The 27930-nt window shown below is 37.7% G+C and overlaps 1 protein-coding gene across 2 annotated transcripts in view; it reads right to left on the bottom strand.

The window, feature by feature from the left end:
* ATM (ATM serine/threonine kinase) overlaps positions 1 to 27874 on the bottom strand; it is an 80684-nt gene extending 52810 nt beyond the window's left edge. Inside the window, exons 1-26 of one of the 2 annotated variants that reach the window (XM_052812354.1) lie at positions 27822 to 27874; positions 25872 to 25973; positions 25674 to 25786; positions 24277 to 24422; positions 23707 to 23871; positions 18175 to 18340; positions 17649 to 17887; positions 16661 to 16824; positions 16103 to 16272; positions 14357 to 14728; positions 13593 to 13787; positions 13163 to 13258; positions 11916 to 12141; positions 9909 to 10040; positions 9027 to 9152; positions 8816 to 8905; positions 7651 to 7822; positions 6250 to 6449; positions 5637 to 5719; positions 5370 to 5525; positions 4836 to 4911; positions 4593 to 4723; positions 3128 to 3248; positions 1804 to 1980; positions 855 to 1024; positions 376 to 622 (exon numbers count right to left, since the gene is read on the bottom strand). In XM_052812354.1, coding sequence (XP_052668314.1) covers positions 376 to 622; positions 855 to 1024; positions 1804 to 1980; positions 3128 to 3248; positions 4593 to 4723; positions 4836 to 4911; positions 5370 to 5525; positions 5637 to 5719; positions 6250 to 6449; positions 7651 to 7822; positions 8816 to 8905; positions 9027 to 9152; positions 9909 to 10040; positions 11916 to 12141; positions 13163 to 13258; positions 13593 to 13787; positions 14357 to 14728; positions 16103 to 16272; positions 16661 to 16824; positions 17649 to 17887; positions 18175 to 18340; positions 23707 to 23871; positions 24277 to 24422; positions 25674 to 25786; positions 25872 to 25943 — 4005 coding nt within the window. In that variant the 5' untranslated portion in view covers positions 25944 to 25973; positions 27822 to 27874. The remainder of the gene's footprint in view (positions 1 to 375; positions 623 to 854; positions 1025 to 1803; positions 1981 to 3127; positions 3249 to 4592; positions 4724 to 4835; positions 4912 to 5369; positions 5526 to 5636; positions 5720 to 6249; positions 6450 to 7650; positions 7823 to 8815; positions 8906 to 9026; positions 9153 to 9908; positions 10041 to 11915; positions 12142 to 13162; positions 13259 to 13592; positions 13788 to 14356; positions 14729 to 16102; positions 16273 to 16660; positions 16825 to 17648; positions 17888 to 18174; positions 18341 to 23706; positions 23872 to 24276; positions 24423 to 25673; positions 25787 to 25871; positions 25974 to 27821) is intronic. The other variant, XM_052812355.1, reaches the window with a different exon arrangement.
* Between the last annotated feature and the right edge of the window lie 56 nt (positions 27875 to 27930).

The raw sequence follows: 27930 nt of genomic DNA, 5'->3' as shown, positions 1-27930 counted from the left end.
CCTACAGTATCTGGAAAAAAAAAAAAAATTATGTTTAATTTTACTACTAGTTCTGAATATAGAGTCTGCCTCTGGAGAAGATGGCTCCTCATAAAGCATTAACAAAATATTTTAAGAGGAAAACATGACTTACTTAAACAGATGTATGACAGGGAAACTCAAGGTTGTGTAATGAATGGTAAAAAAAAATTTTTATTACATTCTGAATAGCTACTTAAAAACCTTGGGATAAAAATTCGGCTAGTTTGGCTTTATTAAAATAATAATTTTATATCTATAAACTTGAACTATTTACATTTTTACAGCATATATAAAAGTTCCTTTCAGGTCTGTTAAATGACAGAGAACTCAATTTACACATTTAAAAATAGATACCTGTTTTCCTAAGCACTTTTCATCCTTAAGCATGTCGAAGACTTCAGAAGCCTTATCTCTTTGCTCTGCTACATCATTCTTTCCATGGCTTTGATAGGCAAAATACGGAAGGATATTCACAAGTATTTTTGGAAAACAGCCTGCTAGAACCTGTCTCCAGTCTTTTTCAATCTTGTCAGCAAGTAATTTCACATCTTCAAATTGACTTCTAATCACCAGGTGCGGAACCAGAACTTTATAACAAGACCTACACGTAGTAAATACATTTCCAGAATGTCCTTGAATTGGATTTTAAAAAAAAATTCAAGCATAATATAGCAATTTTAGCTACTGCTATACAAAAAAATCTTACCAGCATAAATGTAATTAACAAGATACTTGGAATACATTTTAAAAGCTCTCAATATGTTAGAAATTTGAAACGCTGTGTCATAACTGTAAATAAATCTAAGTAAACTGCTTTCATATAGCAAACTTACCTGTAGAATTCCTCAAGACTAGTATAGTTCAGAAGAACATAAGGAAAAGCAGACAGGCTATATCCACTGTCATTTATTTTCAGCCACTCCATCACCAAATAGTCTAAATGTGATGTCATGAAGTCTTCTATACTTTTATAGCCAAATATGGCAGATACTTTTTTCAAAACCTGTGCATGAAATAAGATTGCAGAAATAGCATGCAGAGTACATGATACTATGGCAAACTGACAGTACTACACCTCCATGTGTCATCCCCCCCCCCAGCCTTTTAATGAATATTTGTATAAGTCAGCTCCTATTTAGCATAAGCAATTTTTTTATTATTTGTATTGCCATATCTCAAAAGAGTGTAATCAAGGAACTACAACTGCTCTGTATGAGGCAGGAAAAGGACAGACAGTACACATTTTGCAGGGTAGAGACTGTGTGTAAAAACAAGAGGCAACAAATAGAAAGAAAGGATAAAAAGGAGAGAACATGCACACTAAAAAAAATGACTGGCATGAAAGGCTGCAGTATAAACAGCAATTATTTCAGTACACCCTTGTGAACTTCAGAATTAAAGTCCACGAGACACATACCATCTTCCAATACTTTGCATTTATTTTACATATTTTCCACATTGCAAAACTCACTTTACTTTCACTGGGTAGAAAGATTTTCTAAAATGAGATCTGCAATCTTCAATGTATAAAAACCTATTTGTATTTCGGATCTGTGCTTTTAACACACAAGATTTACCATTAGAATTGTCTTTTATGATGTCATTATTTCTATGTAGGTCATTAAATATAATTACAAATTCATTCAGATATTTATGTCTCACATTAGTCACGCTTTTACAAAATTTAACAACTTTCAATACTGACAAATGCATTTTGTATTGTTCCAATTTTAACCTAACCTTAATTTATAACCTAAATATAAAATGGAATTTTATACTTGCCTTTTTGACAAGGTGAGGCTCTAATCCATTCTCTTTCACAGACTGGCAAATAGCAAACAACGCTTGCTTTTCACAGACCGGACTGCAGCACAGAACCATGGTTATAAGCATCAGTAAAACCGCTTTTCCATTACGCTGTTTGTCCAAAAGATCTTCAGGACTAGCATCACCCCTGACCTTCAATAAGAAATAATGAAGAACTTGTACAAATATCTGTTAAAGCAATCTCCTAATTAATAAATGAGCACAAATATTTTAAAATTAAGAGCACTGACATAAATACTGCTGAAAATCTTGCTTTGGTTGCTTAAAAATTACTTCTCCCAGCTGTCTGCTCCACTCCTCAACGACAAGTTACTGCCTCCAGCATGCCAGCACGCATGCCGATACCTCATACACTCCAGGTCATGTTATAGTATCGAAAGTTTAAACAAAGGCAACACACTTAACAGAGAAATGATAGAGGCATTGACGAGACAAATCTCCTTTTTGCTCCTCCCTGATGCATATAGGAAAGAACTGCCTAGGAACTCTAGGAAAGAGCTGGAGGCGACACTACAGAGGGATGAAATGAGATGACAGAGAGATGAGGGCTCAGCAGCGAGCCCAAGTTACAAGACATCAGGCAAAGGGAACAGAGAGAAAACACTGCAGAGAGATGACATGCATATAGATGACAGCATGACAGAAAAACAATGGAAAATTATATAGATGACTTAGCATGGTAGCAAGGAAGGAGAATTGAAAGACACTAACAGAAACATTAATAGTTAAAGAAACTCCACAGTAATATACACCATTGCATTTCCAGTCACTGCACTGAAGTAAAATTTTTCCTTCACTTGAAGTTTCTTCCGAATAGTTTAATTTTTTAAGCAAATTTTGGTTTTGTGAAAACTACTGCTCTAATACCACTGGAAACATGATCTCTCTGAAATTTACAAATCTGTTTTTATACTATGTAAATACATAATTTGAACTTACATTGCCTTTTAATCACTATTTATATATTGTCTAGAATATTGAGGCTCCATTTTTCTTTGATTCTTAAGTGTTACAGTACTGAAACCCGCAACAACAAATAGTATGATAGAGAAGAGCAGTCTGGAACATACAGTGAAAAAATCTACGAACTTCTACTGTGGGCAAAACAGTGACTGACTAGATGTGTAAGAAATTTCCTGACTACAACCTCGTTTCACCACCTCAGATTATCAGAAGCCCAGAAGAATTAATGTTCTCAGAAAACTAAACACGATCATTTTAAAAGTCATCTTATTCCTAAGATGAAAACTAGGCAAAACTAATAACTAGATGTTGGTACCAGATTTCTCATTCCTTCCTGAACTCTGAGATATGCATTCTCAAAAGCCTTTTGCTGGAGCTTCAAGGGAAGAGGTTTTGACATTCCAGAAGAATCTCTGTGTTTCACATCTTGAAACAAACTTCAAAAAAAGAACAATAATTATTAGCATAACATTTAGTCTACAGAATGACTGCATATTGTGTGTATCAAATAATAAGATTCTGATTTTCTGAATATCATTATTTTCTTCTTAACTTTCTTGTACAGCAGTCTTTCCTTCCTCTCCCTCAAACATTATCAATAACACTAAGAAAATCTCTTGGGATGGAATGGTGGAGAATAGCCTGAAAACATATAAAAGTTTCCCAATCTCTGCCAATGCAGGAAGCCAAACTTCAGTTGTCCACCATAATGGAACATTTCATGTCATGAAGTACTTTGAGAATATATTTATTGAAGAGAAGTATATGTAAATGTATGTATATATGTATATGTAAGAAGTTTCTCAAAGAATTTCTTTTTTGTAGATAAAGGCCCAACCCACTTTGCTCTTTGTAATAAGAACACCACAGTGGATCTGACCAAATGTTTCTCTAGCCACTTCTAAGTAACTATTAGCAGATACCTAAGAAACAGCACCATATGCTTGCCTTATATGCATAATAATTCCTTGAATATAACATTTGACCACTAGTGACCTAGGCAGTTAGAAGTGGTGACCGTATTTACTATCCTTCAATGATTTCCTCTTCCGTGAATTTGTTGCTTTTTGAACCCTTGCAAACATCCAGACAGTTCAAAGTAGTAGGATAACACTTCGGGTAACTGAATATTATACAAAGAAGTAAACCATATTTTCTTAGAATCTTGAACCTGTTAGCTTCACTTCATGTCTCCTAGTCTTCAAACTGGAAAGGACTGCCAATCTTCTCTTTGTTCCTCTCCACATTTTGTAGAGTTATGCTATACCTCCTGCAATTCAACTCTTTTTGTGCTGAAGGGCTCCAGTTTATGCAACCAATAGCTGTGCATAAAGTGTTTCATACTTCTGAATATCCCCCCTCTACTACTATTACAGTTCTATTACATCCTTTCTGATGTATGGCAAAAGAACTATATACAGTATTCAAAACACAAGATCCTTTGAAAAAGTTTTTATGCTACACAATGTACCTAATCTATTTCTAGAGGATAAACAACTATTTCCTATTCAAGTTTTGCATAATAGATTTAGTGCAAAATTTGCTATCATATATATATAGTTTATCTCTCTATATACATATATCTCTCACATCACAGAATAATTGAAACGTAGACAAAGTTTGAAAACCTTAACCAAAGTAACTCAGTAGGCTTTTATATTCCATCAAGATTAAAGCCCCAGAAATACTGAAAAGAGCAGCTATATAGCAGCAGAAGTAACACCCCATTAAGTGAAATTAAGTGTTATTCTTATAAACAGAAAAAAGATCAACATTATCACCTGGTAATTGACTTTGCAGCAAGAATGCGAACTTGATGGTGACTATCTGCAAGAAAATGTGGGAAAGCATCACTCACAGGTAGATCTTCATTTACCACATTAAGGATCACCCACTTGCAATGAGGATCAGCCTGAAGAAAATTAATATTGTGGTTTAAAATATACAGAAGACCTACAATGGAATATACACTGATGTACACAAAAGATCAACATGCTAATGAATGTCAGAAAATCTGGGATTACCTCAAGCAGGGCTTTCATGCAGTTTAAAAGGGCCACTCTTACTGGTGCTGTGCATTTCCCTCCTTGAGCTAAATGCCTAAAACAAGGAAGAACTGAATAAACGAAAAAGTTGCCAACAATTTTGAGAAAAAGTCTAACAAGTTAGTTTCTGCTGCTCACAGTTCATTCTTTCGGCTCAGTAGGCATGTTTGGGAGGATTTGACATTTTTATTGATAATCTACAATTGTAAACAATATTCATTTTTGGTTGCTGAAGTTATTACTTGTTATAATTACTGATGCAATTCAGAGTATAATCAGTCTTTGTTAATATATAACAGTGTAGCATTTGTTGTTCTAATACTATCTTAAGGATGATACAATTCTTTGATACAAATATAACATGACACAGAAAATCTAGAAAGTTAAATGCTGTATAAAGATATCATAAGATACCAAGAGCAAGACACAAAACAGCACTACAGTCTTCACACTGATAGCAAAGTTAAAAATTTTATGCCCAATAGACTTCTGCATTAAATAGATAAAACGTACCAAAAGGCTCCAACAACTGTTGAAAATTGTCCTTGGGCATCCCCTGTCTCTTCAGTATGTGCGCTGGACTGGGCCAACCCTACTGCTATAGGAAGCAAGTTATTTAGAATTACTTTGCAAACTTCTTGATCTCGACGATACAAAGAACACACAGCACTGCAACAGAAAGAAAGAAAAAAAAAAATCTTGAAACACTAAGCAGCCCCCAAATACTCTAGCTGTTCAACTAAAATAGCTCTAATACATGCTGAAGAGTTTCTCTCTTACGAAAGAGGCCTAAGAAGCATAAGAACATCGTCTTCAGGCAAGAAGTGTTCTTCAGCAGGGAGCTCCTTCAAAAGGACCAAGTACTGGGGAATAAAAAAAAAAAAAAAAAAAAAAAAGAACCAAAATGGAAAATAACGCTTAAGAAAATAAGTAGACAAAAACTATAAAACATTTTCAGTAACTCTTACATGAAATCAGCAGCAAGGATACCTATTGTCAGCTCTTATATGTTAAGACTCTGACCATCTTTTCATGCAAAGACTGTCACACAGCAACATGGCTCATGAAATTTTTAGTTTTGGCAGTCAAAAATATTTCCTTTGTAAACTAAAACACAGATCCTATTCTACTACAGACAGCATTTCTAGATATTTAACAAATAATTAATGATAAAGGCAAGATGTTTATACTTCTCAAGTCTTTATTTTCTGGCTTACAAATTCTAACTGCTCTTTCCCTGACCATAGCACACTTCGAAACACAAAAAGTAGCCATTTTAATGTCTTCTCAGGGGACTGATGACAAGAGAAAGACAAGAATATACAATTGACAAGAATATACAAAACAGTACAAATACAGGGGTGGGTCTGCTGTAAAAAAATCTCACACTCACCATGTGCAGATGCAATGGCTTAGCACTATCAAAGACACTGCCATCAGTAAGCATTAACAGCTGTCTCCGTATATCAGAGGCTCGGAAGCTCACTGTCTGAACTTGGACTGTAGTTACACAAATACATAAGAACCTCAGAATTTCAAGGAGAAGTAAATCCTGCTTTGTCAGCTGTTCTTCAGCTAATGGGCTCAAAGCACCTGCAAATAAGATTTTCATGTAAGAAATGCTTCTCCAAGGACAATAAAAAAGTTGATAATATATTAGGTCTTTACAAAACTAATTAAAAGTTCTCAGAATAGAGTACTAGCAACCTTTACATTTATTTGTTGTTGAACAGTTACTGCATCAGTAGCAGCCTCTTGAGTGTGTTTCCCACTTCTACAAAGGCCCTCTCTAAAACAGAGGCTTTTAATTTTATGTGCCCATACATATGGCTGATTTCTCCATCAAGGTTACAATGAACTCAGCAGAACCATCTGCAGCTGTGTTCTTTTGTGTTGTTAACTATAACTTAGGATGTATTTTAAACTATGGATTCAAAGCTTCCCCAAAATTGAAATGATGACAACTACTATTATATTAATATCCTCATTGAAATTTCAATTATAACCTAAATGAAATAGTTACAAATACCATTTTACGGTCACATTTAGAACTCTTGTAACTTTCTGCAACTGCAAACTTTATTTATTAGAATTATTTATTGGATGGTTGGAGAAGATATTTCTAAAGACACTTATTCAACATGATGGGGAAAACAGAGAAGCTGCTGTTTGTGGCATTAATATAACACCTTGATTTCCTTCCCATTCAATAATAAACAGAAGACATAGTTCTGATTAAAAACTAAGATACACACCATTTTAAGAAAGAATTTAAAACAAAAGACAACATCAATACTTGTAGCTCCTAATAGGCATAAACAGACAGATTCATGCTCCTGTCCCTCTGCAGGTCCAGAGATGTAAGAAAGATGACCTTGTCAAGAATTACTGATCATGAAAACGAGAAAAGTTAAATAGAACTACTTTTAAGAAAATTAAGCACAGTCTAATGACAGAGACAGGTATCCTACAGACACACTTTCTAGCCCCTTCTTTGCCAAAACTTCTGCCTGACTTCAAACAAGTTAGCTAGATTCTCTGCTTGCATTTACTATTTATAAAATAAAAAATAAACTTCTCCTTTCCAAAGGAGCTAGAACACTTCATTAACATCTTTAAAACACTAATGAGGTACAAAAGAATTATTATTGTTTAGAAAGTACCTGGTTCAACCACTACCCGCTTCAACTTCTTCAATAAAGCAGCACAGTTTTGTATCTCACTGTCTTTCAAGCAAAGAGCAATCTGTAAAAACAAGCTTTTGCAAATAGTTTTGGACATGGAGAAGACTTACCTGTTACATTTTGCATCTCACCAGATTCATTTGTATCACTGATGTCAGTCACTGAATGATCATCAAATAGATCATCAGATACTTGGTTATCTACTTCCATTACACTCTCCTCAGGATCATTTCCCATTAGATCCACTTCTCCCAGTTCAGTTGCTTTTCCAGTAAATGTCATCTGACAAAAACACCACATCATTTTAAAGCTGGCTTTTAAGGACAGGAGAAACACCACAGATATAACACAAGGAAAGACACTACAGTTTCCCGGTGAACTAGAACGGGTGAAGACAATAAGGGCTACGCTGAATTGATGAATTGTATCCTTTGTGATAAACTTGTCTTCTACACACGTGAATTGTTTGATTTGAACTATTCTCTTTAGGATACAAGCTTCTTAAGACAGATACTAGTCTCTGTGTTTTAGATGGTGCCAAGGACATTGTTAGTATTTGAAAAATAATGCTCTCTACAAGACTTACAAACTTCTCACTATACTTCATAATTACAGAGAAATGAAAGGAAGGCATATGACCTTTTTGAGGGCACACTAATTACTGCTTTCCCTATCAGATGACAAGTTAGCAGAAGGTAATACTCTCAGCTTCTCCTCACCTGAAAAAACAAAGGATTTTATCTACCTAGACCTGACCACAGGACAACATGCCAAAAAGGGAAGTTTTAAGACTTGTGCTAAACACGGTGATGTGCCACCCTATAACTTTTCTCAGTGAGTCATTTACAGTTAGAAGATTTAATACCCATATAAAAAACACCTTTAAAGTGTTTTAAGGCACATAAGTCCACCAAACTACAAAATAAAAAGAAGCTTTTAAAACTTTAAAAGTGCACTGAAGTTAAATGTCATGCGTTACAGAAATTCTTTCTGTGGCATAAAATCTGCATATACTTTAATACCGTATTAACAAATTTCCAAAAATAACATACTTTGTTTTTTTAATGTGAGCTGGCATGCTAACCTTGATCAAATGTTATCCATCTGCTCTCATTTTTCCCCTACAGCTGTGTTCAAATGTTAGACGGAAGTGTTTCCAGTTAGGAATTTTTCAGTAATAAGTATCTCATTTGGTTTGCTTCCAAATCATTATACTGTAAAAACAATCCCCTCATAGAAGAGCACTGCATTTAGAAACAGACAGAACGCACTTACCAGATTTTTGCAAATATCTACAAGATCATTCATAAATTTTGATGTTAACAAACGCAGGAATATATTAGACAGCATCTTACTAGCACTGTTCTGTAAGAAAGCAAGATGTACAGACAGGTTATTTCATTTTTTTCAGGTACCATATGCATGATATTCAACTTTGTGACCTCATTAATGAATAAAGAAATATAAATTCCTTTATAAACTTTACCTTGGTACAATTGCATAAACATTTTGTACACTGCATTATCAAAGTCCTCAGTGAATTGATCTGGGCATCTTCATTTAGCTTGTTTTTAGACTGAGAAATGCTTTCTCCGGCATAATGAATGAGAGACTAGTAAAAATACAACACAGTTAAAATACCTCAGTTAAATTCCTTTATACACTGGCATATACACAGCGCACACACACAGACAAAAGGACATGATTCTCATTCATAGTCATTCATAAATATACAGCTTTGATATTTATTGTGTGCATCAATGAGTCTGGACTTTTTTTTTTTTTTAAATTTTTGTTTCACTCACTGTGCTCCAGACGTGACAAAAAGATGGCCTACACCTGCCTGAAACATTGGTATTTTCATCACAAATGAAAAATACGGTATCTCTCCATAATGTTTAAGTTTTGGGTTTCCATATTTAAGCAAGAAACCACCTCAGACAGGAGTAGTAGTAGTAATAATATTAATAATAGTAGCTGTCATCATACTAGTTTGAACCATCAAATGATCGTAACAAATTCCTGAATAAAAGACCTACAAAAGAAAGGACTTATTATTCTCTAAGTAGTCCTTTGTCCACATGTCCATGATTATTTTATTTTTTTAAAAGGGGTGACTCAGAAATGTATCAATATTTAGAATACTCTCCACCGCAAAACTGATGCTTTAGTGTACTGACAGAATTTCAGTGACTCCTCTCAGCAGCAGTAACATATTTAAACCTCTCTCAACTGCCTTTTTTAAAGCAGAAACCAGTGGAAATATTCATACTTTGTAAATGTGTCAATATGAATAGAATTTTAAAAAATATTTTCTATTTAATGGTTTATTTAATTTTTAATAGCTCCCAAACGCATTGCTGCTTACCCTAGCATTCTGAAACAACTCAGATTTAAAGGCATCCTCTTCTTTAAATATACCAGTGTAGCAATAGCAACCAAGAACACCAATCAAGAGACTGATGCATCGGACAAAGTGTTCTGCAGCGACAACCTTAAACTAAATGAAATACACAGTATAAACACCAGTGGTTTATCATTAAACTTCTCACCAAAATACAGAATTCTTTAGTCTTTTTTAAACATTTTTATATCCAGATTTCACCAAAATCAATTAAGATTTGCATCCTAGTGTTTTGCATTGCAGTTGCCTCAGCTCCCTAACAAGTCCTTTTGGCTCTCCATGTTATAATATTCTCTTTATGTCCCATGGCCCTTACACTTCCTTCCTTCACAATACTTTAAATTACCACTCTTGTTTAGATTCCATCATAGCAATACTTACAGCTCTTCCCACATGCTCTGTTTATCTATTTTACCTCCTGCTGGGACAAGAGACAGTATGAGCTAGTCAGGAATTATATCACATTCCTACTGCCGTCTCTTCTGATCTTGGTAAATTTGTAAGTCGCTTCTTAGCAGCTACTGTGTCAACAAACAAATGGCATAGATGGTTGTAAATGCATGCAAGCTTACTGCAGGAGCATTTCAGAGATCCCTTTTTACCTGTCTAAATTATTTGGATCAAAGGAGGAGAAAGAGCAGACAAATAATTTTTTGTCTTACTTTCTCAGGAAGGGAGACCAAAAAGGATTGCTATCACATTTTTGAAAAGCAGGTATCTATAAAAAAAGATGGGAAAACTTATGCATACATGCCATTGTTACAGATGCAAAACCAGGGACAAGGAAGGCACACCACTATATTAAAACCAAAGCTAGCCTGTCAAAAGAACTGGAAGTTTAAAAAGCCTGCTGCTTTTGTTTTCACAAACTTTACCATTATGTGGTGGCTCTTCCTCCACAAGTCAGTATTCTTCTCCAAAGGAGTTGTTTGTGCAGTGTTTCAACAAGTGGAAGATACAAATAGAGTCACGGGATAGTTCAGGCTGGAAGGGACCTCAGGAGGTCTCTGGTCCAACCTCCTGCTCACAGCTGGGGTCATTTCTGAGGTCAGACCAGGTTACTCAAGGCTTGATCCAGTCAGGGCTTGAAACCCTCCAAGGATGAAGACGGCACAACCTCTCAGGCAGGGCAACCTGTGCCACTGCCTGACTGTCCTCACGTAGATAAAATTATTCTTGTATCCAGTGTGAACTTCTCTTGCCTCTGCCTGCTGTCTCTCATCTTCTTGCAATACACCACTGTGAAGAGCATGGTTCTGTCTTCTAGACAATCTTATAGGCACTGGCAGGCTGCCCCAAAGCCTGTAGGTCCCCCCAAAGACATCTCTGCTCCAGGCTGAACAAGCCCAGTTTCCCCTGTGTCTCCTCACAGGTCAAGTGCTGGAACCCACACCACCTCAGTAGCCTCCACTGAATGCACTAAATGTCTGTCTTGTATAGGGAGGCCCAAAACTGGATGCAGTATTTCAGATACCATCTAAAGGCACCGAGTAGAGGGATATAATCAGTTCCCTTGAGCAGTGGCTGTGCTCTTGTTAATATAGCCTGTATTTGCAGCTTTCTTTACAATTACCCTTTTACACAGCTGCCTCTTTTTACAAAACCTGTTTGAGACCTCTATGTCTCCGGCTATCTTGGCTGAAAACTGGCAAGAGCTTAAAGCATTACAGGGGCACAGAAGTTGAAACCAACATCACAAAAAGCAGGGTAACCGTGGTTTATGTGGCAACTTTGCACACACTTCCACTTCTATGCAGCCTTTACATATTCCCACACACTTATGAAAACTATGGATATTTTGCCAATGATGTAAAAAATACAGACTTCTCTATTTCATATTATTGGATATAGTTTTTAAAATGCTTGTGGTTCATTTTTTCCAGCAAAGGAAAGAAAATCTATATACATTGCCTTGAAAATATATTGTTTGGGAGCACAAATATAAGGATGTAACAGTAATTTCTAACTTACCTTAGGAGCATAGCTGCTTAAAAGCTTTTCTGACATTGCTAAGAGACAGTGCTCCAGTGTTTCCCTAAGATTTTGGTTGATGGCAAGTCTTGAACCAGTCACATTTTTCTCTGCAACATTTACTGCAAAGTTAGTGAAAATATCCATTTCATCAAACGTTGTCTGCAGATACAGCTCTTCAACGTCAGAAAAATTGTCATCTTCTTTCCCTTGCAAGTGTTGCACGCTTGAAGAAGAGACATAATTTTTACTTTATCAGCCAGTATACAACTTAGAAGTTTTTAAAACTATTATTTAAATACAAGAATAAACAAAAGCAAATTAAAATATTTTATCTTTTTGTGCTTCCAAACTCTGGTTGATCTTTAATTTCTGATGTGACTTCATTGTGGAATGGATACTACCACTTTAGCTCTGTCTGAAGAAACTGCAAGGAAAAACAAAGCCTGCACACAGATCATACGTTCTACTGTAGTTCATAAAGCACCATCTGTTTTGTGTTAAGATGGATGACCTCAACCTACTTTACACAACTGGAGCAGAAATTCACAAAACCCCTGAAACTAGTATTTTTAACTTCTAGTAAGAAAGTCTTATTTTCCACCAGAACAAGTTACACACATTTTAGTTTCACTAACAGGAACCTAGATATAGTTCAAGAGCTTGAATATATCCATCAGTGAAAGATGCAACAGCATTCATAGAGTGACTCCAACAGACTCAAGTAATGTGTGGCTGGGGCCACAAATATAGGTGGAGTGGCATGAGGACATATGTACAGCAAGCATCTAGCCAACTTTCTACTTAGCATCTATCTACAAGAAAACTCTTAAGATATATGCTTACTCTAGAATGGAACGTAATGTTAAAAAGCATTAATATATATTCATACAAAGTTACAAGTAACTCGAAAACTGTAATTGTAATGAATTAAAAATACCTAATGTACTTATGGATAGAGCGCCAAATACTTAGATGTATTGTTGAAGAGAGATGTTACACATATTCCTTATAAGGTGTTTTGTTCAGTACCTGAAGCTTTGACTCTGTCAGCAAGAGACTATTTTAATGTCTGCTCAAAGCATGTTAGCAAATTGCAAAAGCACTATTATTTCTATGGTGTCTGAAAGATGTTGTACAGAAAGATGCAAAAGAGCTTGAGGAATTATGCATTTCATTATCTCTGCTTGCTAAAATAAAAAATATAAGAAGCTTAAGTATCTGTAATGATCGATTTAAAAACATACCATTTAGCATCATTTTGGAAAAAAATCATGGCAGCTCTACAGTTCTTCATTGTAAGGCTCACAAGAATTTTTTGTAATATAAGATGAGGAAAATCACTGTAAAAAAAGAAAATTGTTTTGTATTTTCTTGCAATCAGACAAGCTCTTGGGATTCCTGAAGCGCACCTAAACATTAACCAGATTAACACTGTATCTTCAAAGAAGTTTAAGTTTTCACTTACAATTTCTAACCCATAGTTCATGTATCTGCTATGCTATAGACAGATAACTAAATTATGTCCCCAGAATGACATTCTACAGTAGGCTTAAAAACCCTATAAACTCTACCAAAGCTTTAACATAACACAATCCTGCAAATCTGCTTTTCCCTGGGCAATTTTCTGTGTTATAGGGTGAGCTTACATATAAAATTATGGCTCCGAGACTTTACCTGCAGAGCACAGGAGGCAACTCTGCACATTCTTCCATTTCTTCCTCCAAATAGCAGGACAGTACCCACTTCATTATTGCCTCCTTTAACACAGAATCCATATTTCTTTCACAATTATTCTGTTCCATTCCTATGTCCAAATTTTCTGGCACTGAATAGGCAGACATCACTAATGATAAACAACAAACAGCAGAACTGTAACAAAAATGGAACACAGGGCATTTGTGAGAAACAACGTGGTATTTGTTGATCAGCACTCTAAAGCAAAGTCAGTATTTCTGCATGCTCAGAGAGCATCAAGTACATAAGCAAGTTAACAAGCACACATACTGGAAAACTCCTTTGTTAGAATCTTTGCATTTTCAAAAGCCACATTTTGGCTATTACAGACATTTCCTGTCTATTTTAAAGACTGTTCCAGCATACTCATTTCAGAATCAAAATATATTTAGAAGAAAACATACTTTTTAACTTCAAAAAATCACCATCTCTTTCAGCCAGTTTTTAAATTTTGAGTCCATTTTATATTTTTAGTCAATTTTAAATTTGAAGATGCTTGCCTCTCCTCTTCTGCCCCTGCTTTCAGACTTACGTATGTATTTATGCTCGTTTCAAATGCTTAAAACGCAAAATGTAAGCAATTCTTAACTAGAAATACAGCCACAACAACAATAATATTATTTTGAACAATACAGTGGCTTTGGTTGCACAGTAACGAGCAATGTGAATCAGACACAAAATATTATCCTTGCTTCCCATTTTACCTTGAAGGCTTGCATGCAGGTCCTGAAAACATCTTCCAGAGTTCTTTATCTGTTACAACAAGGTTTCCTTGAATCATAGCTCCAAGTAGCCCAAAGCTCTCCACTTCAATTTGCTGGAAACTTATGCTACGAATGGTAAGAGACCAAATCTTTGCCCAGATTCTCTGGAGCTCCAATTTGTGGGTGCTTTTCAAATCAGTTTTCTGGGTTTGACACAAAGCTACCTCTGTAAGACACTTCAGCACATATGGGGTCCTTTCTCCTCGGCGCTGCTGAGGCAGTAACTGGTGAAGTACATTGAGTAAGGGAGGTAGCTCACTGTTAGGAAGACTCATGGGATACTTCGATATCAATTGAGCTGTAATCTGTAACCTTGAAAACACAAAGTGAAGCAATTAATATCAAATATACATAAATTTGTGTCTTCAAAAGTAACTGAACAAACAAAGCGTTCTCCAATTGTCATTTCACATTTATACTTTCCAGTATTGAGCTGATTTGTTTACTATCAAAGGTTAAAGATTCAGTATTTCTATTGTATTTATTTGTAAAGTCTGCTCATCTAGCCTCACTATCACTAATAACTTCTTACAAGCTGAGTTCACCTATTTCTAATTTCTTACAAGCTGAGTTCACCGATTTCTAATTTCTTACAAGCTGAGTTCACCGATTTCTAATTTCTTACAAGCTGAGTTCACCGATTTCTAATTTCTTACAAGCTGAGTTCACTGATTTCTGACCACAAGGGAAGAAGATTTCAGGCAAAACCATTATTTTTCTCCTTCTTCCAGACTAGCCTGTTATATACTCTGACCTGGGGAGTGACCTCAAGGGTGAAATTCCATAAACAGGAAACATTACAACATCATCTCTGCAGATAAGAAAAATAAAATTTATCAAATGAATAAAATGTTAAGCTAGGGATGGTAAATTGGAAGGGTTTTGCTCATAGCAATAGTCGCAACTCTACTCAAATTAGTAAATTACAGCTCTCGGTATTTCTTAGACATTGCCACCTCCACAGAGAATGGCATGTTAACTTCTCAATTGGATCCTAAACAGCCACTTTGCCTCAACGCTGCAAGCAATGAACACACACACACACACACACACACACACAAACCTGCTGCCCCAGCTCAGGACCCAATTCACAAGCAGCTACACTGTTCTGGTATCTTGCACAGCAGTTTCCAAGAAAAGTCAGAAAAACAGAGAGGAACAGTAACAGCAAAAAACATCCAGTGTAATCTATTTTAGCTAAAACATCAACATTCTTGGGCTTAGGACTACAACTGGTAGGTTCTGGAAAAGTCTAACTGTAGTCTTTTAACAATGACTTGACTCCCTGCTACGCTCTCTGCTACAGACTCCTTCTTCTGCAGCAGTCAGTGGAAGAAGATGTGTAGCTATACCTCCAGTTCAGAAGTCCCTCATGTCAAACAAAATACCCTTACATAAAGACTGGTAGTATCTAGCACAAAAGACAGGTAAAAAACCCAGAGGCAGTAATATCTTATACACTACAACACAGTTTACCAGGCCTCATTTGTTATTTCTTAGGAAACGAAAAGTTTTTGAAGCAAGAGTGCCAAGAACACTACTCACTACTTTCCAAATGCTGTGAGAAGCTAAGCTTAATTACAGCATGTGCTGACACCTAATTTGAAAGCACAACATATTCAGGAGAACACTTAAATGTAAAAAGATGTCTGTAGTGATATTTGTTTCATGTAAAAATGTTATTACCAAGGTATGACATCAAAATCCTTTTGGGATCTTTGCAGGTTGTCTCGAATTACCTCCCAGCCTAGTTCAATCCTTCTGCGCTTGCTTAGTACTGTTTCATCACTGGACTCTCTTTGTGAAACATCGTATGACTGGGTAATTTCCAGAACTTTGGTATCCTCTGTAAAAACCTTTTATAAAGAGAAATTAAATAGTACACAAATTAAAAAAAAGTAGTATTTACAGGAAAACTGAAACGTCAAACTAAACCAGTCCATTTTTTGCTGTGTATAAAGCCTCTTAAGAGGCAACCAGAATTATTATTTATTATTCTTTACTATAACAGAACCTCTGCTTATAGTCTAATAAGCAACACTAGTGAAACCTAGTATAATTTAGGAGTCCACACATTTCTAAACTGCACAAAAATTAGCAACTAAACACAACAGAACACAGACAAAAGGTACTAAGACTTCAGTAAATGATTTTGAGGCAAGGCTAAAGCCGTATTACTTTAAAAAGCAAAACATACAACACAGTAAATATATAGTCAACTTTATATTCAAATAAAAATGTTACCTGATGACAAATATCAGCCATTAACTCAATCATATTTTCCTTTAAAGCAATATTACGTGAGCTTGAAGAATACTTTCTTCTACTACTGATGAGATTTATTTCATTCACCAGCAGATCATATAGGTTATGCAAGATACTCTGCCATTTTGTCGAGTCATATGCACCTGAACGCACAAAAACAATTAAAAGATAACATGTAACACCCACTTGATACAACACACAAACCTACCTAGACAGCACAAAATACAGCCAAAATCAGAGTAAAGCATACAAAGCTTAAACACAGGCCTGCAAAACAAGTCTTATAGTGGAGAATGAATGAAGTAAAAAGTGAAAAAAGTTAAGAGAGAATTTACTCAGCGTATATAAGTAATGAGGGTAGGAACGAAGTTTCTAATAAACAATTCTTTATCTAACTGGAAAGACTACAATGATATGCAATGGATAAATTTGGACTAATTATAAACTCTTTGTCATTTGTAGACAAAGTAAAAAAAAAAAAAAATCTTTTAAAAAAAAATGATGCTATAACTGAAATAGGCCATGACAGGCAAACACAATTACTGAGTCATGTTCTCTGATAAGTTTTACACAGTAGAGTCAGACTTAGACCATAGTAGTAATTTCTGGGCTTAAATAAACCTGGTAAGATATGAATACATGTGGCAATCTAAACTCAATCTAAACTATTATTTCCCTTCCCCAAAGACTTCGTGTTTTGATTTAGTAATTAAAACCACCTTTTGATAAAAAAAACAATCAACGTCTACAGGACTTCACACAATTAATATTCTCTTGGTGCATACAATTTGAAAACCTCATTTGCACTTTCACTCGATATTAACCTATAGCATAAAACTACTGACAAGTAATCATCACTCCCATTAATGTTTCCAAGCCTCAGCATCAAAATTCAGAAAGTTGGCAAAACAATTTGAACAATCACATACAGTGATAGAAAAAAAAACCAGGGAGCTTTTTATTGTACCTTTTCCCTGAGTTTTTGCACCCTTTGGATGATGAATACGAACTTGGAGGCGAAATAACTCAATTACTGATTCCTTCAGGGAATCCTTTGGTCTATACTGAGTCCATATATAAAGCACTGTAGGCAAAATTTCTTCCCCTACTTTACAAATCCGTATGCGACAGTTGACAGCAAACTTATTGCAGAAGATATTCATTGCTCCAACAATATGATCCAGGCCCGCAGTATTCTTTTCCTGCCTGCAACATAAACCAAACACTCACACTTCCAGAAGAAATAATCTTATTTCTTTTCACAGGAATTGTCTGAATGTAAATACTAGCAAGTAACCATATTCAGAATATTATTTGCCTAACAAATGCAGAAGTTATATTTTAAAGAATTTATTAAATTGGTGTTCAAAGACAGAACCAAATATGTCTAAAGAGGTATTACCTGCTATTACGCAAGTCTAATCCCAAATACTTAAAATGAGTTATTCTCTAAAAGTAAGCATTAGCAAACAAGAGGAGCACTTGCAACATACCTTGCATACTGCATTGCTTTTGAAAAGAAGATAAACATATCAGAACTCAATCCATCAGTTTGGAAGCAGTACCCCCTCACAAGTGTGTGAATTATCCTAGCCACCAAGACTCTATTAATCTTCCCAGAAGGTCTGAGGTATAATTGGCCATACAGGATCAGCAACTCTGCAAATATGTTAAAAAAAGTATATATGATATAGTGTGTATATATGTTGTAAATATGCAAATATAAACAAACATATGTATTACAAAGGATTACATAAAAAATGCTTGAGGCAAAATATTGCATTAAATATACAGAAACCACCATTCTGAATTCAACCTCATGTCATTATTCACAGAAGTTAACTGGGGAAAAAATTAAAACATGTGGAAGCGTCTACACTGGAAGTAGAGTTATATTCATTCTGAGCCAGGATGCAATCTGCTTTGTGTTGCACTGAGCAAAGTAGCTATAGCCACATGATCAACTTTCACAACTACTTCCACACTCAACTTCTACTCTACATTGATTGCTCAGCACAGTGGGCTCCATTTGTTGCAGAATACATAATAAAAGTACTCAGAAACAATTTACAGGCACACATACATTAACAAAGAATTTGGCATAGCAGGAACAGGTAAACACATCAAAACAGTTGGTACTGAGGCTCCCCATATTTCCATTACATGCAGCTCAGCTAGTTCACTCCAACCCACAGACCAACACATCCATGCTTTGCACTCATTTACAAGTTTTCTGAAGGAAAGGCCCCTTCCTCAGATTTTTGCTTTCTTATGTCAAGGCCCATTTAGGAATCATCACACTGTCCTTTCATCAGCCTTGTACAAATCACAGTAGCACATTACTGATCCAACCATCACCATCAGTTTAACACAACACAACACATAGAAAAGCCTTGCTGCCACTTCATTTATCCCACCTGTAAGTGACATGATACTGTCCCTCAGTCCACCAATGGACAATATCTGCTGCAAAGAACCACAAAGGGAAGTAATACTGATTCAGTCCTATGAACTCAGTAGCTATTCTGGGACAACACTCTGAATGAATGGACATCCACCTCTCAGGCTTCCTTTTCTCTGAGGAAAAATATAGGTAGAATGATCTTTTGGGAATCCCAGCCACTAGGACTACTTTGTTCACAGTCAACCAGACATGAGCTCAGAGCAGCTGTATCATATAGTCCTTGGGATGCAGAATGATCAGTTACTGTACTTTTGCTCTGTAGAGTGACTATGACCTAGAAGAGCCTGACAACCCTCAACTCTACCGGTCAGCAGCTCATCAGTTTGGGGTGAGTAAGTTCTCCACAGACAGTCAGGATCAAGGCCTCTGAGGCACTGTCTCAGAATCTCTTCTCTTGAATACTCTGCATGGGTGACATCGATGGCATCACCCAGGGCCTTGAGCTCTGGATTCCTGTATTGTGGAAAAGCCAGCTTGGGACAACTATAAATTGCAATGCTACTGCTTCATTGCTGTGCAGGCCTTCGTAGACTTATGGACATCTTGGACTCCAGCAGGACCTATAATGCCAGCTTCACCAAGTCTTTCGTAACTCTGGCCTCAGATTCAATAGAGATACCAGCACCTTCTTTCCAAGCAGGCATAGGGGTCATTTGCAGAACTCGGGTGACTCTCTGAAGCATGGGAATCGGGGACAGTTCATACCCCTATATTACTGGGTCACAAAGCCTTAACCTGGTGATAAGTGTCCAAGCCTGGTTTAACTGTGTCCCTTCTGCATAAAGGGTGGAAGTGGAATGTGCGTCAGTGACCTCCCAACACCCTCAGAACAGTGGGCCCTACACAACTGCAAGTACACTGCAGCACAGGGTCACAACAGCCCACAGCCAATGCTCCCTGTCCCTGCAGGGGATTCTTATACTGGGACCTCCTCAGGTTGGGAAACCGCTCCTGCGCACACCTGCAGAGCACTTACTGGATGAACTCTTTCCACATCTACTCTCCATGCTCTCTTGTGACCTCCCCTTGCCATTGCTGCAATGCTGTAAATCACATCAGCAAGAATCCAACAGCACCATTTGACACCAAGAAACTTATTTCTTGCACAGGTCTTTTCACCTTACCTCTTTTGAGCACAAATCTTGCATTTAGTAAAATTCTAATTATCTCTTTGCTTTTGTTATGCACATCATGGGCATGGTGTTATACACCTCCCCATACTACAATGTCATCAATGTACCGTAAGCGTACTGGGGCACTGCCCTCTTCCAAAACCTTTTGTACAAGTCCATGACATATGACCTATGCTTCCATCCTTGTGGCAGAAGGTTCTAGGCATACTGTACTCCTCTCCAGGTAAAGGCAAACTGTGGTTTACACTCAGGGACCAGGGAAATGGAAAAAAATGCATCAGCTGTGTCAATGGTCATATACTGGGTAGCGCTCTTTGCTTTGAGTTCCTACTGTAGTTCTAGTATACCTGGTACTACAGTTTTCAAGGGTGATGTTACCTCATTCAAATATCAATTACCTCTGATTAATATCCAATCCCTGTTGGATTTTTACATGAGCCTGATGGGACTGTCAAACAGTGAATGGGTTTGAGCAACTATCCCTCAACTTTCCAGTCCTTTGATAAGACCATGTAGAGGACTGAGTAAATCTCTGTTGGTCCAACACTGTTATCAGTGCACTGAGTTGCAACCAGCACCAACTGAGGTGAAGTCTGTTGCAGCCCTGACTCCTCCTCCTTCTGAGAGAGTCAGACAGTTGAGCAAAGAGGTGTCCTCATTCATTACTACAGTGGCAATACCAAATGCTCACTGACGTCCTCACAGGTCCCTAAAATATCTATTTATTAAAAAGCCAATGCCCAAGATGCAAGAGGCACAGGGTCCCATTACCAATTCCCAGGGCTTCCAGTTTCCTTTAGTAAGACTACTGCATACAGCTTCCACTGGCCTCACGTGACTCCTTTGATGATGCAGCCAGTATATAACAATATGACAGCTCCTCATAATTTTTAAGAGTATGACTATCAACATTCAGAAGCTCAGAACTTCCAGCAGATAAGAGCACCTCATGAAGTCGGTATTTGCTTATCAAACCTAACTGCTTTGGGGCAACAGCTGGAATCCATGTTCTTACTTTCAACTCCTGCACCAGATCACCAATTTTATAAATAGAAAACAGACTTCTCCATTGTACTCCAAGAATTATAAACAAGCATTAAGGTCGAATCACTAAAAAAGGTTATGATAACCTTTACAAAGCTCATATATCCCTCCTCTAATAAATGCGACTTGTTTCATTTAATGGATTTAAGTCTGACTTCCTCTAGATTTATGGCCTTCAGTCCTGCCTCACTTCAGTAACTAAATTCCGCTGTGCCCCATATGATCTAATGTCAACATTTCTTCTGTCACACTTTGTCGTGGTTTAACCCCAGCCAGCAACTAAACACCACGCAGCCGCTCACTCACTCCCCCCCACCCAGTGGGATGGGGGAGAAAATCGGGAGAAGAAGCAAAACCCGTGGGTTGAGATAAGAACGGTTTAATAGAACAGAAAAGAAGAAACTAATAATGATAATGATAACACTAATAAAATGACAACAGCAATAATGAAAGGATTGGAATGTACAAATGATACGCAGTGCAATTGCTCACCACCCGCCGACTGACACCCAGCCAGTCCCCCGAGCGGCGAATCCCTGCCCCCCACTTCCCCGTTTCTGTACTGGATGGGACGTCACATGGTATGGAATACACCGTTGGCCAGTTTGGGTCAGGTGCCCTGGCTGTGTCCTGTGCCAACTTCTTGTGCCCCTCCAGCTTTCTCACTGGCTGGGCATGAGAAGCTGAAAAATCCTTGACATTAGTCTAAACACTACTGAGCAACAACTGAAAACATCAGTGTTATCAACATTCTTCGCTCTGAACTCAAAACATAGCACTGTACCAGCTACTAGGAAGACAGTTAACTCTATCCCAGCTGAAACCAGGACACACTTCCAGCTTCTGTCCATACACAAACAGACTCAGCTAACTTCCACGTTTCCTAAACTACCTAACTACCACACAGCAGCTCCCATAGGCTCCTCAGGCAACCCGTATGTACCTTTCCAGTGACACTCAGCCTTAGTTTCCCTTCTCTGCCTTCTTCACTACCGGTCTTCAACATCCTGGCTTCTTGTCCCATTCCCTACCCCCCTACCCTCAGTTCTACCCAAGTACCGAGCTCTTCTTCAGATGCCTTTCCTGCTTATTGCTCTGAACTCCAGGTTCCAGCCTCCCTATCTGGTCATCCCTGCCTTCACATTCTGCTCCAACCTGCAGGCTGACAGCCCTTTGTCTTCTACCCCCCTCCACTGGCTTCTAGTCTCAGGCAGCTTTCCTATACAGTTCCAGCTTCCCCTTCAATCTTCAACTTCCAGTTCTATCTCCATGGCCAAATAGTACCAAGTTCTTTAACTTCTGAGATCTCACCCTCAGGCTAATTACCCAACCACACCTCCCATCCCGAGTGGTTCCATTTTAGTCACTCTGCTTTGCCAGCCTTCGGCAGGTTTTTTTTCCTCCCCTTTCACTCCCAGTACCACCAGACCCCTCTTCTGAGTTCCTTGCAAGTTTATTTCTATTCTGTAGTTAAAAAACTTTATTCAAGCTACAGAGTATTTTCTCATAAAATGCTTTTCAAAAATGCAAACTCTGACTTCAGAGCACTACATTATGCAAATAAAGATAGTATTTCTACACTTTCTCCAGGATTGCACATACAACATTCAACAAACTAGACTATAAAACTTCTAATACCATTTTTTTTCCCAAATTACTGTTCTATTACATCAACAAATGAAAACAGATGAGTTGAGAGCTTAGTACACGTCAGACGATTCAAGATACATAAACATTCTTCTCCATGCTAAATAAGTCTTGGAGTCAAATCCAATCCTCTGAAAAGTGAAAAATTATGTTTGCATTTCTACTCAGTTCAGGTTGCAGGCTATATCATTACCCAACTTTTTAAACTGTTTTTGTCTATTTAAATCTTAAGCTTTCTAGTTTTTTCTTTATATGCAATATATGCATATAACAACAGTAACTCAATGGGGTTTTAGGACCTTCATAAGCCAACAAAACTCAGATAATAAAATTTAATAGTAATACATTAACTATATTAAAACTATACCAGCCAATACCTAATAACTTGCAAACAACTGCACACCAACATCAGTTTTACTGAGGCTATTTCCAGCATACACATTCCATGGATTTGTTATACATGTTAAGCCCTGTGGAGACCAGGCATACATAACCTGATTGTATATAAGTACATATGTTTCAGCAAGCAATAGACAAACAGTATGCAGAAAGAAAAAAATCAATTCCTAATCTTTGTTGCTTTGTGTATTTCAATTGTGAGCCTTCAAGGCTGACACTATTTTACTCCATGTTTTATGTAGTACCTCACACACAACAGCGCATCAAACAAATTAAAATGCACCTGAACATACTTCTATACTAGGAAAAGACATTGTAAGTAGGCTTAAAAATGTTACCTGACCACTGCTGCTGGGATATCTCACACCAATATTTCCTTACTGAGAGGATATCTTTCAGGAGTATACTACTACAGTCAGATCCGTAAGCAGCACAACTTGTTGGATCTCTTATAATTTCCAGGACATAAATCAGAAGTTCCTGACATTTCAGTCTGGGTCCTCCTACATGAAGAAACAATGTGTGACTGTAATTAACCCAAAGTGTGCCAAATAAATCTGGAATTAATTGTTTGTAAATGTTTACTTAAAAAGAAAAAAAACCCTACAGTTCAGAAACAGTTCTGTTGGGAACGATCTTAAAGAAACTGTTTCTAAGAAAAGAAATTACTTACGAGAGGATACCTCAGTTATATACAAATTGAATAATTAGAAAAAGGCACTGTGAACATCAGCAAGGACAGAGAAGGAGCACAAAGGACTGATTCACATGAAGATACTTAAATTGTAAATACATGGAAGTGAGCAAGATGAACCCTACCCTGGTAACTTACTTCAGACTAAAAATGCAAAGTTGAAAGTAAAGCACCAAAATGAAACAGTAATTCTATATGAACATATATTACTGACTTCTATTAGCACATCTGATGAAATATTTGACCAAACTTCCAACTTCTTGCATCTTTTTCTGTCTGGTAGTTTGGGTTGAAGCAGATGCATTTGGTTTTGTCAGTTGCAGGTTTTTCATTTCTTTCTGGAAATATTTCTGCAAGACACTTCAAAAATAAAAGAGAGATTAATCAAGGATCTGCACATTTATGACTAAAGTAAAATAGGTAAATGTTGTTTTAGCCTAGAATGTCAGTGCTTGTTCTTCTCACAATTCTAACTATCAAAGACTAAAACCAACTGAAATATATTACAGTCTAAGCATGATGGAAATAATCTATAAAAGGAGCTGTAAGTTTTAAAGATAATCCAGAAGCAACTTGAATAGGAACCAAACTTTCCTTTAAACTTTGCATAATGCTAAATATAAAATTTATAATTAGAAAAAAAGTAATGCTAAGTCATTTTATTTATGCTGCAACATTACCCAACAAAATAATAAGAAGTACTCTTCATTGTTTCTATTGGGGAAAACCTTCAAGTCCTATTTCTCCATCATTTTAAATTAACATATAGATTGGATTTCAATCTAAGAATAGATTAAACTTCACTGGCTTTGTCACTGGCAATTACTGTAGATTTTCTGGCCTACTACTTGTGTTCAGTTTAGAGTCTCTATTTTTTTATTCCTCCTATGTATTTCTAATATATTATTGGGCATCTCAAAAGCAACATATAAAAATTTATCAAACACTTGTTAAGATATTTTTGGCACAGCTATGAAACAAGAACTATTCCAATGCTGTCCAATTAAACACATAATGGAAAGCTGACCAGACACCAGCCTATGAAAACTAATACTTCAGATGCACTTTTAACATGAAATTTAACACTGGCCCCAGCTGCTCTAAGAACTTATACTCGTGCTCGGTCCAATCTTGTAGTACACCTGAAGCAGATTATATCAAAGATGGGCCTCTACAAACCTCAGCACAACTTCTTTTAATTCACAAGCCATGGTCCTTCTTCTATTGTGCCCCGAAGAACTCAGTAACACAAAAAATTCTAATGAGCTATCTATAATCTACATATGAATGTCATATACGTTGAAAATCAGATGCAGAGGATAATTCTCAATAAAAGAAAGTAACTATTATTTTTGCAAGGAAAAACGACCACCCAATTAATGATCAGTTTCCTAGCAGTTCAGTTTTCTGTATGTCATAAGTGTTGCATTTTGGGCTATTTCAAATTTACTTCCTTTAGAGATTAACATTAGTCATTTCTTGTTTACAAGCTGACAAGAAGTCTAAATCAATCTGCAGAAAGATAAGCATTCAAATAGGCCCAATAAACAGAAGAATGATGTTCCATGTAAGAAAATTGCGACCATTCACAAAGGAAGAAAAGGAAACTACCTAAATACAGCATCCCAGTTGAGTTGCTTTCCTTGTTTAGAATCAGAATTCCGGTCCAGCTGGAGAACTGTTTCAGAATCACGGAGAAGCCGCTTGAAATTTTCAATTTCCTTCTGAAAATGTATTTCAAGAAAAAGAATTATTTATGATTCCCTTCTTTGCTAATTGAGGCACACACACCAAAAGAAAACTTATTACCCTTCGCTCCACAGCTTTCTCATTTTCAAGGCGACGACAACAAATGAGCAGATCATGTAATGCAAGACTCATGGTTCAGTTTAACAGAAGACTCATTTGTATCTGCAAACAGAAGAAAAGCATAAAACAGTCAGAGGCAAGTCAACCAGTAAAAAAACTGGGAATGCAATATATTGAAAATCCAGTATCAAACACAACTACGGCGTTATTTCACTGAAAAGCTCATTTGTGTCTCGGTTAGTCTTATTGGTCACAAGACTGAAGCGAAGTCTCACATCAAGAACATAAACTATTCCCACAGGCAACAGTCGTAAAGATTAACAGCAGAGATCCCCCTCACATGACTCTGACTTCCTCCCTTTTTATGAGTGATAACACAGTAGAGTTGGTCAGACAATATGGAGCAAAACTTTAATAAGATTAAAACGACACAGAACTGCATACATTCAGGCAAACAGCACTAACTTTCAGCAGCTAGCTATTATCAGTAGCTGTCATAACCTGATGCTGCCAGGAGAAGGTAGCACTTTGAAAACTCTCTTCCTCTCTCACATCCTACATTTTCAAAGGTATGGACTATCATATAGACAAATCCCTCTGGACTCAACATGCCAAAGGATGCTCAAGTATCAATCGTAAGTGGAAACAACATTTTCCTTCTCTGATCACTTAAAATTATGCCTCATCTCCTTCAACAGAGGTTGGAATTAGCTAGACCTTGCATTTTAGTTATGCTGATGCCTGTCGTGACAATGACATTGTATACAACTTCCATGCTTCTCTTTTTACGCCTTTAAAGCAGACCCAAGAGAAACTTTGTCTGAAAAAGACAGGTAAGACAAGTTGGAAATAACTCCAAGCATATGCTGCTGAGGCTGCAATAAGCAACTGAGAATGGGTGTTCATGATGCATAGCACTACATCTTGAGCGCTTAAGTGAGAATATAAAAATATCCACTTGGACAAGTAAAACTTTAAATATCTACTGTCTTAGAGTGTATTTATTTCCTTTGGCTTCAATCAAGATCTGGCTGGGACTAAGTATGATCAGAGATATGGTGACCGATATGTGCGTATGAAAAGGAAAATGTTGTAAGCATGAAGGCTGGCTGTACTGTACAATGGAACTCATTTAAATGATGTAGTGTTCCTTTACTAACTTACTGCTTTTGCTGAAAAGGAACCAAAAAGGAAAAAGTAACTTTTTAAATACTAATGGCTTCTAAAATGCTGATGGGCTGAAAAATGTTTGACCGAGAACTGTGGCAACACGGGTTGTATGTTGCAAGGACTGGGAATCCAAGGGGAAGAAGTCACTCCTCTCGTTTGTACTTAATGGTATTTCAACAGCCATAACAACAACAGTGAAAAGTTTCTCAGACGGCATCCATCTGCTATTTCTCTTACTTGTTACATAGTTCTCCAACTGCCACAGTATGACCACGTTCATCCCCTACAAAAATTACACGGGGCAAGGAAGGAACCCGCCAAAACACGAAAAAAAAACCCAAACCAAAAATCACGGAGAGGTGTTTACTAAGCAGCTGCAGAGGTGCTCAGGCAGAGGCGTACAAGGTAATTACAACGAAAGGGCACCATCCAGCCGCTCCTAGACGACGAGCTCTGGCTCTCCGATATCCCCGCGAGGCCGCCCCACACCACGCGGGAAGCCCCCCGGGGACCTGCAGCCGGGGCCGGGGCCGGGGCCGCCGCCCGCCCCACCCCCGCAACAGCGGCACGCCCGCCCCGCCGGGCCCGGGCCCCTCACCTCAGCCGCCGCCGGGCGGCGCGGCTAAGGGCCGGGCTCACCACCCTCCCGCCAGCACTCGAGCCCGGGAAGGGGAAGGCCGAGCAGCCCCCTCAGGGCCACGGAGCCTCGGGCGCGGGGAGAGGCCGCGTCGCCACCGCGGCCCGGTGCGGGTCGGAAGGGGAGGACAGTAGCGGGCTCACCTCCGAGCGGCGTGGCGTGCGGCGGGAGCCGGCCGGGGAGAAGGCCCGCCCGCCCCTCGCCCGGCAGCGTGGAGCGGAGCGGGGCCCGCGTACGGCGGCGGCAGCGGGC

Source organism: Harpia harpyja, chromosome 17, assembly GCF_026419915.1.
Source record: "Harpia harpyja isolate bHarHar1 chromosome 17, bHarHar1 primary haplotype, whole genome shotgun sequence".
NCBI lineage: Eukaryota > Metazoa > Chordata > Aves > Accipitriformes > Accipitridae > Harpia > Harpia harpyja.
Note: the sequence above shows the minus strand (reverse complement) of the source record. Positions and strands in the feature narration are given on the sequence as shown.